This window comes from Pinus tabuliformis, chromosome 9, assembly GCF_031772625.1.
Source record: "Pinus tabuliformis cultivar Carrire ecotype Pingquan chromosome 9, CPIR1, whole genome shotgun sequence".
In the NCBI taxonomy this organism is placed as follows: domain Eukaryota; kingdom Viridiplantae; phylum Streptophyta; class Pinopsida; order Pinales; family Pinaceae; genus Pinus; species Pinus tabuliformis.
Genome location: NC_142307.1, coordinates 571970200 through 571984391, shown reverse-complemented (window position 1 = coordinate 571984391; position 14192 = coordinate 571970200). Strand labels below are relative to the sequence as shown.

Sequence of the window (14192 nt, the reverse complement as noted above, 5' to 3'; positions counted from 1 at the left end):
CAAAATTATTAACTCCCTCAGTCTGCCTATTTTCAGTAGATGCTGGGACCTTTGACTGATTCCTTGCTGGAAATTTACTAAAGGGCCTTTGTTGTACATTTCTTCCATTGGTAACTTTTGTCTGTCTGTTTGGGGGTAAATTTCTCCCCCTTCGGTTCAAACCTCCTTTTGAACCCTCACTCTTCTATTTCATTTGTTGATAACAGATGCAGGCTTTCCACACCGTGTCATCCATTGTCTTTGGGTAATCAAATTCCAAATTTTCCTTCATAAAGTTAGGTAGACTACTAATAAAATGCTGAATCTTTGCCTTTTCCTCCTGCATATATGGTACATACCGTAATAGGGAGGTAAATCGTTTCACATATTCATCCATGGTCAAAGCTCCCAACCTTAAATCATGGAACTCCTTTGCTTTTTCATCATAATAGCGTTCTGTTAAATATTTATCCTTGAAATGCTTTTGAAATTATTTCCATGTAACCTACTCTTCGTCAATTTTCCTTACAGTGTTTATCTCCTCCCACCAAAGGGTGGCCTTACTTCTTAATTAATAAATTGCCAGTCGTGCCTTGAGTTTATCATTGTATTCATAGATCTGGAAATATTTATTCATGTCGATTAACCATGCTTTCGCCGCTTCCTTGGACTCACCTTCAAAGATTGATGGTTTTATCTTTTTGAATTCCCCTTGTAGTTCAATTTTCTGTCTTTTTGTTTTCCGCTAGTCAGAAACATTATCAGAATGTCCTTCTTCATCCTCCTCATGTCTTTCCCCCAACTCAGCATTATCGTCCCCTTGATGGACCGTCGTCATTTTCTCTCCGTTACCAACACTGGGGTCTGGTCCCCGTTGATTCTGTTGGTCGAACAAACTTTTTAGGATTCTTTCTTACTCTTGCCATAACCTTTCGTTGTCTGTCCTCAAATTCGTCATTTCAACACGTAACTGCTGAACGGTTTCAAGTAGGGCAACATTGGCCTATCGAGATTCTTCTCCCAGCTGTATCCACATATCAGGGTTGGCCCCTACATAAGTTGCTTCTAGCTGGTTTGGTGGTCTGGGACCCCTCTGCATTCTGCTCCTTGGTGCTTATCTCTGTGTTCAACCATTCACATTCACTTAGTTTGTTTATATTGTATTTATATATATCCCAGAAGCCTCAGTGTTGTGAATCGGGCTTTGATACCACTTGTAACAAACATTACAGTTTTTTTTTTTGGTAGGTAAGCACCCACGGGGGATATGAACCCGTAACCTATCGCAAGGAGTGCCTTAACAGTGCACCCATTCACCGTCAATCCAAAGCCCCGTGGGCTAACAAACATTACAGTTAATTTATTAACTCAAATACATACATATATATATATATATATATATATATATATATATATATATATATATATATATATAGATATAGATATATATATAACTTCATGCTTTTACCATATCACCCACTATGGCATGCCGCGGAATTAAGGTTGACAAGACATGGTTCATTGGTTTGTACATTGGTCTTATGAAATTTCTCGACTTGAGCAAAACCTATAGCTCACAGTACACATTTAAGCTTGGTGATTTAATGCTCTGGTGCCCGACTCCAGAAGGGTCTGATTTCTCGGGACACTTGGCATCACCTGCTCGGCGCGATCACGGTTTGGGGATCCGACGGTCCTCGGCAACAAGGGTTTGTTGAGGTAACTAACTCCCCTGTCTTATGCTGCGAATGAAGTCATTTGTGTTTTCTACGCCTCCGTTTGTTTGCTCTGCAACTCGGTAAATTGTTCTCTGTGGCGATGAGGGTCTCTGTCTATCTGAACCCTACTTATTGGCGAGCTGCAACGGGTGCCATCCCACAGGTACTACGCACAATTTGTCTCTGTAAGTTGGATTATCATTTATATCGATCAATCCTTCTCTTTTGAGTGCACAAATAATAATTCTAACTAAATTGCGTTGAACTGTGCAAGTGGTTCCTGCTTCTGCCCGCTTGCTATCCCCGGATGGAAGTAAACTCGGAAACGTTTGTTCTCACCTGGGTAAGGTCTACGATACTAACACAGTTTTGGGGTCTATGTCCCCGTTCGAGATAAATGAGTGGAATCTAACCCTGCGTTCAGGCTTATCGATGCAGGTGGGCTTCACAACTCTAGGGCTATCTCACAAGTAACCTTCTGGTTCTTTTTTTTTTATCTACCACTTGTTACTGTTGTTGGTGAGGTTCCTTCTAACATTGTTTTTATTTTGAATTTCAGGTACCTCCTCTCATCGAACCTTCCCTCCCGGCATTTCAGTCTTAAGAGCAATGTACTCATGCTTCGTTTTCCTCTGTTGCCTTCCAAGTTGGTTTTAATGTTGAACCCATGACATATTTATCTTTCCGCAAACCTTTCATTTTCCTCACTATTTCGCATAATATTATCCGGTTGAGGCGTTGCCCTCGCTTTTCTGGGTAGTGGTGTTTTCGAGGCTCTCATGCTTGGGGCCCAAACATCTTTTTAACAGTGGCTTGGAAGCCAACCATGCTTATAATTTTGATTAATGTATTATTTTTTTGACTACTTTTTGAACCGAGGTTAGTTACAGTTCCCTCTGGGAACAGTTCGATACATGGTTGATCACCTAACCCAGCCGAGGGTTTGATGCTTGTTTAATTTATGATTTTCTGCATAATGGATTTTTGCTGGTAAATTCTTCAAAAGTTGAATCTTGTGTCAATGGCAGGGTTGAAAGTAGTGCTTTCTTGGTTAATAGATGATAACATGAATTCCATTCGAACTTCTATGCTTGTTATGTTTGACTGTCTCAGATTATATCTGGTCTCCGCAAGGTCTGTGCATGGATTATTTTTATTTAAATTATGATTATGTGGAGGCTACAACAGCTCGTTCTGCCGGAACTTGACTGTGTATAGATCAACCATTGATTTTGCGATGTTGTTTGGTTAATGTTGATAGAAATGACTAGATTCGCCCTTGACTTTCGACACTGTTTTCATGTATGCAATTTTGTTTTTCCCTCATGCGACTGTTTGGGAGATTTTTGGGTTTTTGATTCGTGCTTTTCATACATTATATGAATTTATATTTTGTCCAGATTACAATTATTGCACACACTAAATGGTAATGGTTCCTTGTTCAAGTACATAGTCTATTTCGTTCTAGTCTAAGACACATAATAAATGACTCTTAAATACCTAACACAGACATAATATTTACAATACTTCATCTGTTATTAATCATCTACAACACTAATAACACCATTATTTTATTAATCATTAAGACATAAAATTTTAGGTACTTATCTGTTCACTGCCTTGTAGTTTGTAGTTCCTCTTCGGGAAGATCTCACCACCCAACCGTGAGTCTGGCAATTATGTCCAAACTCCCCAGAGTTCTTCCTCCTCCGAACAGTAGTTATGAGGTTTGTCACAGTCTGGTATCTTGGGGCATCAGGACTCATTGTCCAGCCTCAAGTCACATACCTTTATGACTGTACTTAGATTTTCCCACTGGTTTATTCCACCTAGCTCAAGGAATTCCTTATAGCAGCATTTTGCTCTTTTGACCCATACGATATTTTCCTCTCCTCTATTCTCCCACCCCTAGGCCTTCCTCGAATTCCTCTTTTGAGGGGACAGGTGAGTAACCACCTTAACTGTCTAAGGAGGTTAACAAATGTTTCTTTCAGTTTTTGTCAAAATAATTTAACTCTTAATATTCATTAATTGTAAAAATATTCTGGCCACCCAGCCATAATTCTTTAATGTTCTGTATCGAGTATTTGATGACAAAGTCATAAATAGAAAATAAAGTAATAAGTAAAAACAGTAACCCAAGATAAATGTTCGTGTAACATGGGTTGTTACATTTCCAACATGTAAAACATAGATTTCAACAAAAAAAATACCTTGTTTTAGTAACCTACATGGGAGTTGTCGCAACTAGAAATAGAGAAATTGCCACCACTAATCAAGAAGTAAATTATATAATTTGTTTCATTCATATATTTGCTTTGGTTCACTTTTCACAAGATTGACTTGCATAATAGCTAAATCAATAAATAAAAAAGGTTAAAAAATCTAATTTGGTGGAAAACTAATTATGATGATGAATGCACGCTTAACAAGATTAATGCTAAATCAATGAAACATCAATTAGGATAAAAAATATTGCAATTCAAATATTATATCTCTTCAAACATTTATATCTTAAAAAAAATGTTGATTATATTCAAAATTTGATTTTGAATCACTTTATGGCATAAAATATATTTTAAAATTCAAAATAAAATTGTATAACATTTTACAACCAAGTTAGAGCCAATTAAATTTAGGTGAGAAAACTCTGAAAAATTAACTTGTCACTTAAATTAACCTCAGATCACAATAAGCATAAATTATGATAAAATGGATTTATTTAAGAGAATGATAAAAATTGCATTAAATAAGATGGTTCTAATAAAAAAATTTATTATTGATTAAATTTTGAAATAAAAAAATCAAATAAAACCAAAATTAGTTAAAAAATTAATAATTAATAATTTAAAATAATTAATTTGCAATTTAAAATAATTTTTTTCTAATTAATTTATTTATATGTGAATATGGTATAGAAGTTGACACCATACCAGTAAAGTTTTAATAACAATCTATAGGTGAATTGTTGCCATTACAAAGGAGTTGTCCTAACTGTAACAAGGGAACAGGGTAGTTGTTGCAACTATAAAAAGGAAACAAGGGAGTTGCTCCCACTAGAAAAAGGAGTTACAACATACTAATAAAGTTTTAGTACCAGGTGAGTTACCACCATTACGAGGAGTTGTCGCAACTATGACAAAGAAACACAGGGGTTATCTCAAGGGAACATGGGAGTTACCACAACTATAACAAGCGAACAGGGGAGTTACAGCATCTGTAAAAAGGAAACAGGGGAGTTGAGGTCACTAGAACAAGGAGTTACAACCACATAATTTAAATTAAAAAATCACCATTATGTCAAAGTCACTGGTATAAAACTCTGGAACCAAATAATAATAATAATTTGATATTAAGGTCTTAAATACTTTCAAGGACATCTATTGATTGTCTTAATTTTTAAATCATATGATTGGTTTGGTTCACATTTCAAAGGCTTGAACTGTCAGGACATATATCTTTACCAAATAAATGTCTTCCTCAAAGGGATCTATTAATGAATGGGCTTATGGATGGTTGAAACATAGTAGTGTGATCAATTAAATTTGAACAAAATCAATGAATTTATATTTTATATTTACTTACATAGTGAAAAAAACATCAAAATAAAATAAATCATTTAATTTTTCCCGTAGAAAAAGTCGTAATTTCTATTAAGTCAAGAGAAATTACATTCTGTAGATGCTGAGCATATGCATACTGAGGCTAGTTGCCTCTCCGGGCCTCTTTAAGAGACTGTTAATTGTTCCAAAAAAACTGAAACAGATAAACTTTCATGAAAGCATTCTTCTCCCCAAACTGTTTGTCCACGCAGGGAGTTTGGAGAGGTATATGTCAAAAATGATCATATAGTGAGAGATAAACACATTCAGGATTCCTTTGCAGTGGGGCTGTAGCTCACTGCCCAAAATATAACAGCAGAAAGTAAATAGCTATGTATGTCCGCCATGGTCGGTTACTGATCATATACAACAGTTTATATAAAAAAAAGACATGAAAAAAAAACCAGTATTTTAAGCATGTTGGGACCCCTTTCAAATATGAGCATCCCTTTGTGCCTGGTAGTCATCAAAGGGCCTGTGATAGTGTTGAAAGAAGGTTCCATCCAAATCTTCTTGAATTAACCAGTCCGCTTCTTGCCTCTGTGCTGCTTGCTTGGAAAGGTGGTCCGCCCGAGAGTTGCGCTCCCTGTATATATGGCGACAGTCAAAAAATTCAAATGCATCTGTTAGTCTGAGTGCCTCATCCAGTATGTGTCTCAAAGAGAAAGCAGAGCAAGTGGATTTTCTGGTGAGCCAATTGCAAACTATCTTTGAATCTCCAAACAGTTGAAGTTTTGTACAGCCTTTCTCAAGTGCAAAAGAAATGAGGTATTTTGCGGAGGAGAGTTCAGCATAATTGTTTGTGCCTCTTCCCAGGGGAATTTGAATCATGTAGTAGTGATTTTCTCTCAGATATAGGAGAGCTCCCCCCCCACAGCTTTCCTCTTGGGCAGAGCCATCAAAGTATGCCCAAGGGAAGGATTTGTCAATGAGTTCAGGGGTAATGGTCCGAGGGGGGGGTGGAGGAGGGTCTTCAGGTATGAGGGCAAGGTCAGCAAACATGTGGGCAATAATGACTGGCCAGTGGGGAGGTTTCTGATCAAAAATTGCACGGTTCCTAGCGGTCCAGATAGACCAGCACATGAGGAGAGGGATATTCTTGTTCTTTCCAGAGTGCTGTTCCTGCCAGTTTGTCCAGGCCTCGAAGATTGTTAAGCCATGCCATTGATGGAGGGAGGGGGAGAGTAAAAGGAGAGCAGACCATTGTTATTTAACTACCGGACAGGTGAGGAAGAGATGTTCTGTATCTTCGTCGTTCCTTCTACATAAGTGGCACCAGAATGGTCCATAGAAGGATCTCTTCTTCAAGTTTGCCCCCGTTGGAATTTTATTGAACAGTATAGCCCACATGAGGAGTCTCGTTCTTGGTGCTGCCTTGAGGTGCCAAATTGCTTTCCACCACTGCTGTACATTGTCTGGCTGAAAGGTGTGCATTAACTGTAGGTATCCCTCCTTTGAGGAGTATGTACCATTTTTGGCTAGAGCCCAGACAATCTCGTCTTCCCCTTCTGTAATTCTGATGTGAGCTTGTGTGAGAGCCTCTGTGAATGCCTCCCATTCTTGTCTCCAGGGGATCGGAATATGGAGGTCTTGTGAAGTCTTCCAGGCCTGGTGGAGAAGGCTGGAGTTTTCTTGGTCTGCGATATGAGCAACATGAGTAGCACCATGGTCCCTTAGATGTGCTAGGAGCTGTCCTGATAATCTATGCATGTTTCCACATCCAATCCAGGGGTCAATTCCTAAGCGGACAGAGTCGCCCTGTTTTATCCTCCATGTCAGACCCTCCCGAATTAGGGGAAGAGAATTTATGACTGCTTTCCATATGATGGAATGTCTGCCATTACCCCTTTGGTCCCTGCGAATCCAGCTGTAGATGCTTTCTGGAGCAATGTATTTTTCCATGACCACTTTCCTCCAGAGACTATTTGATGTAAGGAGCTGCCATCCCAGTTTTGCTGCCAGTGCCTTTGCAAATAGGTCTAATCTCTTTATTCCCCAGCCTCCCCATTTTTTCGGTCTTGCAATGGTGTCCCATTTTACCCAGGCAAAGAGATTTCCCTGTTTAGATCCCTTCCATAAGAATCTGCAGCATATTCTTTGTAACCTGGATAGAATCCCTCTTGGTATCCAAGCCAGGGACATCCAATACACCGGCGTTGCTTCCAGCACAGCTTTGATAAGAGTAAGTCTTCCAGCCCTTGTGAGGTATCTATTATACTAGACATTGATCCTTTTTTCCACTTTAGTTATTAGCCAGATCCAATCGGCTATTCTGTACCCTCCATGTTTCACCCTGAAGCCCAAATACTTTAGCCCTTCCTCCATAGGCTGTATGTGGAAGGGGAAACGATTTTTTGTGTAGATGACTTCTTGTGGGGTGCACCCAAACACTGTTAAAGTAGATTTCTGAACATTTATTACCATCCCCGTAGCTTTCTGGAAAAGATCAAAAACCTGTTGGAGTGCCGATGAATCCGCCATGCTTCCATTCAAGAAGATCAATACATCATCCACGAAAAGTAGATGTGTCAGAGAGCAATTATCCGAGATTTTGATCCCTTTGATTCGGCCTCGACTGTGTTCTGATGCAATTAATCTGCTTAGGCCTTCCATTATGAGCAGAAAAAGGAGGGGGGATAGGGGACAGCCCTGCCTGAGGCCTCTTTCTGCAGAAAAAAAGGGGGTGGGGGTGCCATTGAGGAGGACACTGAAAGGTACATCGGAGATGCAACTCATGATCCTCTTAATAAAGAGGAAGGGGAACCCCAGATGAGTAAGTAGCATTCTGATGTATAGTAAATTAACCCTGTCAAATGCTTTTGAGAGGTCCACCTTGAGAATCATGCCTTTTAGATTTTTGCTGTGCAAAGAATGAAGGAGTTCTTGGGCTGTGCCTATTGCTTCATGGATCTGGCGATTGTGAAGAAAAGCAAACTGTTCAGAGGAGATATTGGCCGAGAGAATGGGCTTGATTCTGTTGGCTAGAATCTTAGCCAATATCTTATAGAGGCAGTTGCAGAGTGAAATAGGCCTAAATTCATCAAATGACTCAGGCTTATCTGACTTGGGAATGAGGGCTATGAAAGTGGCCTTTATGCTCGAGGGAATGGATCCATTTAGACAGCAGTGATTGATAGCTTTGAGGATGTCATGCCCTAGCAGCTCGAAAAAAGCAAGATAGAATTCAATGGTCCATCCGTCGGGGCCCGGGCTCTTGTCCTTTTGGAATCCCTTCATGGTGGCTTCCAATTCTTCCAGAGAAATGTCTTTTGTGAGCTCCTCAGCATCATCCTCCTCCACAAATCTGGGAAATAGCTCTGCCACCCTCATGATTTCTAACAGACTTGCTTGTCCTGGGGCCTTGTATATGTTCCTGAAGTGCGCAGTAGCTAGATGAGCTAGTTCTCCAGGTCTTCTTACCAAATATCCTTGTTCATCCTGTAGTTCCCATATAGTGTTGATCGCCTTCCGCCCATTTGCAAATCTGTGGTAAAACTTAGTGTTCTCATCCCCCTCCTTGAGCCAAATGGCTCTGCTTCTTAGTCTCCAGGAGTCCTCTCTGTCTCTAAGAATCTGTGACCTCTGTTTGATTAAGTCATCGTACCCGGATTTCTGATCTGGGGATAAGAAGGTGCCATCAGAGTGGGATTCCAGAGCCTCGATGGCTTGTTCCGCCTGGGATATTGTTTGATCATCCATTTTTCTCTTCTCTTTTGCCCATTCTCTTGAGATCACTTTGACCTCTGCTAGGTTCCTGACAAAACCAGTGGCTGGGTCTAAATCCTCAGGTATCGGATGGGATTTCCAGAAATCCGATATCAACTTGATGTAGGAGGGGTCCCTGAGCCAAGTTGCATTGAACTTAAAAGGAGCTTTCTGGGTCAGTTGTCTCGCTTCCAATTCCAGGTATATGGGCCTATGGTCAGAGATTCCACCACTTCCTACCCATTGTCGTGATCTAGGGTGATGAGTACAGAGCCCTTCTTTCATGATAAAACGATCCAGTCTTCTTGCTAGGCTTTGTTCCCCAACTCTGTTGTTCTTCCATGTGTACTAGATCTTTGCAGTGGGAAGATCGACCCAGTGGTGATCTTCAAGGAGTTGCCCAAAGAAATCAGAGAGGGGATATATTTGAGCAAGATGGCCCCAGGATTCAGAGAAGCCAATAGAGAAGTTTAAATCTCCACCCAAAATAATGTTCTCTGCCTGGAGTAGAGGGGAGCCAAGGAGTCTATTCCAGAAGAGCTCTCTGTTTTGACATGGACCGTAGACATTGATGATTTGTAGATTTTCCTCCAGATCTTTAGAATATATTTCTGCCCCCAAAAAACCCCCTCCACCCCAGATGTTCTTAAGCAGGATGGTGTTGTTCTTGAGACCTATAGCAATGCCCCCTGACCGGCCAGAAACATCAATAGCTGAGAAGGTCCACCCAGGCAGCCAAGAGTTAAGGGTGGAGGAAGCAGAGTCTGCATTACATAAGGTTTCTTGTAGGAAAATGATGTCAACAGGATTAGAGAGTAGGAGTCGCTTCAGGGCCGATTTTTTTTCCGGGCTGGCCAACCCTCTGCAGTTGAAGGACATAATTTTCATGGAGGGGGATGGGGGAGGGTGTCCTGTGCTCTAAGGGCCCTGTCTAGAGTCTGCTGTTTGCCAAGGAGGACCTCCTCCTCCGTTAGCTTTTGAGAGATCGACTTTGAGGATGGTCGACCGCGCCCCTGCTTGGGCGGGATGATATGGGGGTCCATAATCATCCCAATGGAGTCCGAGACATTCAGCTTCGTAGTCGAACGGGTGGGATACCTCGGGGTAGAGTTAACCGAGGGGGAGGGCGAGGGGATAGTAGGGTGGGGGAAAGAGGGGATCGAGGAGGGGAAGGGGAGGCCAGATGGCCTAGGGATGGAGCAGGAGACATAAAGAGATTGGGGAGGGGGATGAGGAGTGCAAGAGACCTTGACCAGGTCGAGGGCCGAAGGGGATGAGGGGGGGGGGGGATACAGATAGGGGGGGGCATGCCGGATGCCGATAAACTCAAAGATGCAATGTGAGAAATAGAGGTAGATGATAAAGAGGACGTACCCGAGGAGAATACAGCTCCTTTTGCAGCTTTGGAGCGCGTCATTGGAGGAGATGGAGGCCGAGCCTTGTTTGTAGCTTGCTTCTTGCGACGAGGTGCAGGAGGAGCCTCCACCGTGTCCGATGGGTTTACTTGGTCCCGCCGAGGTGCCATGGTCGCCTGAGGGTTTGGAGCATCTTCAGTGGCTGGCTGTTCCATGCCTGTAGCATTTTGCTGGGTCTTCTGCAGTAGGGGGCAGTCCTTAAAGAGATGACCCACCTGGTGGCATCTTCTGCATCTGTATGGGATGCCCTCATAATCCAGCTTCTGTTTTCTTGCAGTGGATTTCCAATGAATGGCAATGTTTTCCGGCACTCCCCCTCTGGTGTCCATGTGCACAAGGATCCGTGCATAAGCCAGCGAACCCGTCGTGATGTATGATTTATCGGACTCCATGTAAGTCCCCAGCGCATTCCCAATTCTCTTAAATATATCTTCCGACCAGTACTGCAAGGGCAACCCCGGAAGCCTGACCCAAATCAGGCCGATTCCTAGCAGCTCCGTTTCCGGGTCGAAAAGGGGTGTCCATCTCTTGAGAAGGACCGGAGATTTCTCAAAATGCCAGAACGAAGAAAGAACCCAGCTCGTGTGATCCGCCCGTGCAAATTTTAGGGCAAACCACCCTCGCACGAATGTCTGCACCGATGGAATGTCCACGAGGTATTTCCCCCAAATCTCAGTCGCCCATTCCTTTAATTTTGCCGCAGTGGCATGTCTGCCTCTGATCCGTCCCACGAGAACACAATTTGTCAGATCCATGGCTTCTCCCCACCTAATATCCTCTTCCAGACGCAGGAAAGCGTCCTCCGCCGACGATTTGAAACAGCGCTGCTTCTTGGCAGGGCGGGAGGACATACGTCCCAGGTTTACCGTCGCCTGTGAGCCCTGAGGGGGGGGGGATGGGGGAGGGGGGAGAGGGCTTGATCCGAGGGTGGGGAAGGCTTCAGGGAGGGGAGGGACCTCGTGGTAGCTGCCGGAGGGGACGGGGGGGACCGAGGAAGGGTTTGTTACCGATAGGGGGGGTTTTCGACCGAGATGGGAGGGTTTGCAGGGATGTGAACAGGGAACTCCGTGGAGGATACCGGGGGCAGGGAAAGGGGGGGAAGAACCGGCGAATGGTTAACTCCGTTCGGGGAGGGTTGAAAACAGTCAGCCAAGAAACCCAGAGAGGCCGGTGAAGGGATCGCAAAGGAATTCCAAGAGGAGGGTTCACCAGGATAAAAGGAGGTGGGGAGAGGCGGGTCAGAAGGGGGCGAAAATTGCTCGAAGCTAGCTGATAGATTCGCACTGTGCAGACCCCCAGATGAAAACGTGGAGCGCCAAATGGAGCTTTCCGCCAGCGGGGACTCCGAATAATCCACCTCCTCTGAGTCCATGGTGACAGCTGCTAGATACCCTTCTCGGAGAGCTGGAAACCGCCCGGAGAGGAACTCCTCGAAACCTGTTAACCGCTATGCGTCGGCACCAACGGCGGGAGAGGCCGATCAATGTGAGCAGGTTCCGATGCAGCAGGTCGCTCTTACCGTTACAGTGATAACGACTTCCACCAAGAGCTGTCGGCCGATCTAAGGGGGAGGCGCCGTTCCGATGCGGGTTAATCAGGTGAATGCCAAGCTGTGGTAAATGAAAATGACAGAAGTAAAATGGGAGCATAAACGGAGGAGCGAGGGTAAAAAGATGGAAGAGGGTCACGGGACGCAAGAGCCAGGTGCCAGCTCGAAACACGAGGGAGAAACGGGACGGGGGTACGGGGGGAGATGGGGTTCACAGAGCCGTAGGACGGCCTGCAAACCCGAGTCAGGGGGGAATCATGGCTAGGGTTGCAGGGTAGCTAGGGTTGCAGAGCTCATTCTTCCACATTCTCCCAAGGAAAACCTCGATAGCTTGAGAAACATATAAAAGAGCTTCAAAATAAAATAAATCATTTATAAAAATATTTTTAAATTAATTTTAATTTTGAAATTCAAAATATCATTTCCAATTTTTTAAATTTTTTTATTTGTTTTAAATATTCTGTTGATTATTAAATACTGATAATAAGAGGCCTTTAAATATGTAAGACCTCTCTCATTCCATGTAGTTATAATTCTTTTACTGCAACCTATGATTTGCATATGAATTTTTACAGGGTGTTAAAGAAAATTAAAGGTTTGAAGTTGTGGTTGCATGGCCTAATAAAATTAGATCTTTGAAGTTGTGGTTGCATGATCCCTTTCAGAGGTAGGTGGATAGTGTTCATTACCTATAAACTTCAAATTGTTCCATTGGTAGGAATTCATAAACATGAGGTTTAAAATACTTATTAGGTTTAGAGTGTGATAATGAAAATTAAGTTTAGTTTGCAATGTTTAGAAAGTTATTTGCCAAAATAACATTTCAATCAAGATTTTAAATGCAAAAAAAAAAAAAAAAATTACATTTACCATGCTATTTAAAAAAAAAACAAGTTAAATATCTATTGATCTATATGATACATAGGCATTTAATTTGTTGAAACACATAGATAGAATTCGTGAAAACCTAGTAGATTTTAGTTTATAATGTAGGAGTTCAATGTGTTCCTACAATTCAAACATTATATCTTAAAAGAAAATATGTTGATTATATCCAAAACGTGATTTTGAATCACTTTATGGTATAAAATAATTTTTAAAATTCAAAATAAAATTGTAAAACATTTTACAACCAAGTAGGAGCCAATTAAATTAAGGTGATAAAACTCATGAATTAACTCGTCACTTAAATTAACCTCATATTACAATAAGCATAAATTATGATGAAATGTATTATTTAATAGAATGATCAAGAATGCATCAAATAAGAGTGGTTCTAATCAAAAGTAAATTATTATTGATTAAATTTTGAAATAATAAAATTAAGTAAAACAAAATTTAGTTAAAGAAATTTGATTAATAATTTAAAATAATTAATTTCCCAATTTGAAAGATTTTTTTCTATTTAATTTGTTTATGTGTAAATATGGTGGAGAAGTTGACACCATACCATTAAAGTTATAGTAATAAGCTACAGAGGCGTTGCCACCATTATAGAGGAGTTGTAGCAAATATAACAAGTAAATAGGGGAGTTGTCGCAGCTGTAACAAGGAAAGAAGAGAATTGTCGCAACTGTAACAAGGAAACAAGGGAGTTGCCACCACTACAACAAAGAGTTGCAACCACATTTATTAATTTATTAATCAGAGTTCTTTAACTATTTTTTCAAAATTTAATCAATAATAACTTTCTTTTGATTAGAACCACTTTTATTTGATGCATTTTTTATCATTCTGTTAAATAATACATTTCATCATAATTTATGCTTATTATAATATGAGGTTAATTTAAGTGATGAGTTAATTCATGAGCTTTCTCACCTTAATTTAATTCACCCCTACTTGGTTGTAAAATATTTTACAATTTTATTTTGAATTAAAAAAATTATTTTATACAATAAAGTAATTCAAAATCACATTTGGTATAAATCAACATATTTTTTTAAGATATAATGTTTGAATTGCAGGAACACATTGAACTCTTGTTTTATAAATTAAAATCTACCAGGTTTTGACGAATTATACTTATGTGTTTCAACACATTAAATGCTTATATATCATATATCTGAGATCAATAGATATTTAACTTATTTTGGTGAAAATAGCATGGCAAATGTACCAAAAAAAAAATCCACATTTAAAATCTTGATTGAAATGTTATTTTGGCTCTTATTTATAGCTTTCTAAAAATTGCAAACTAAATGTAATTTTCATTATCACACTC

General features: G+C 40.8%; 1 protein-coding gene across 1 annotated transcript; it reads right to left on the bottom strand.

The window, feature by feature from the left end:
- Positions 1-5731: 5731 nt before the first annotated feature.
- On the bottom strand, positions 5732-8998 carry LOC149149833 (uncharacterized). The gene is made up of 3 exons (XM_089442602.1): positions 7721-8998; positions 6518-7357; positions 5732-6421 (listed from the first exon to the last, which is right to left on the bottom strand). The coding sequence occupies exons 1-3, from the start codon at positions 8996-8998 to the stop codon at positions 5732-5734; spliced, it is 2808 nt and encodes a 935-aa protein (XP_089298728.1).
- Positions 8999-14192: the final 5194 nt, after the last annotated feature.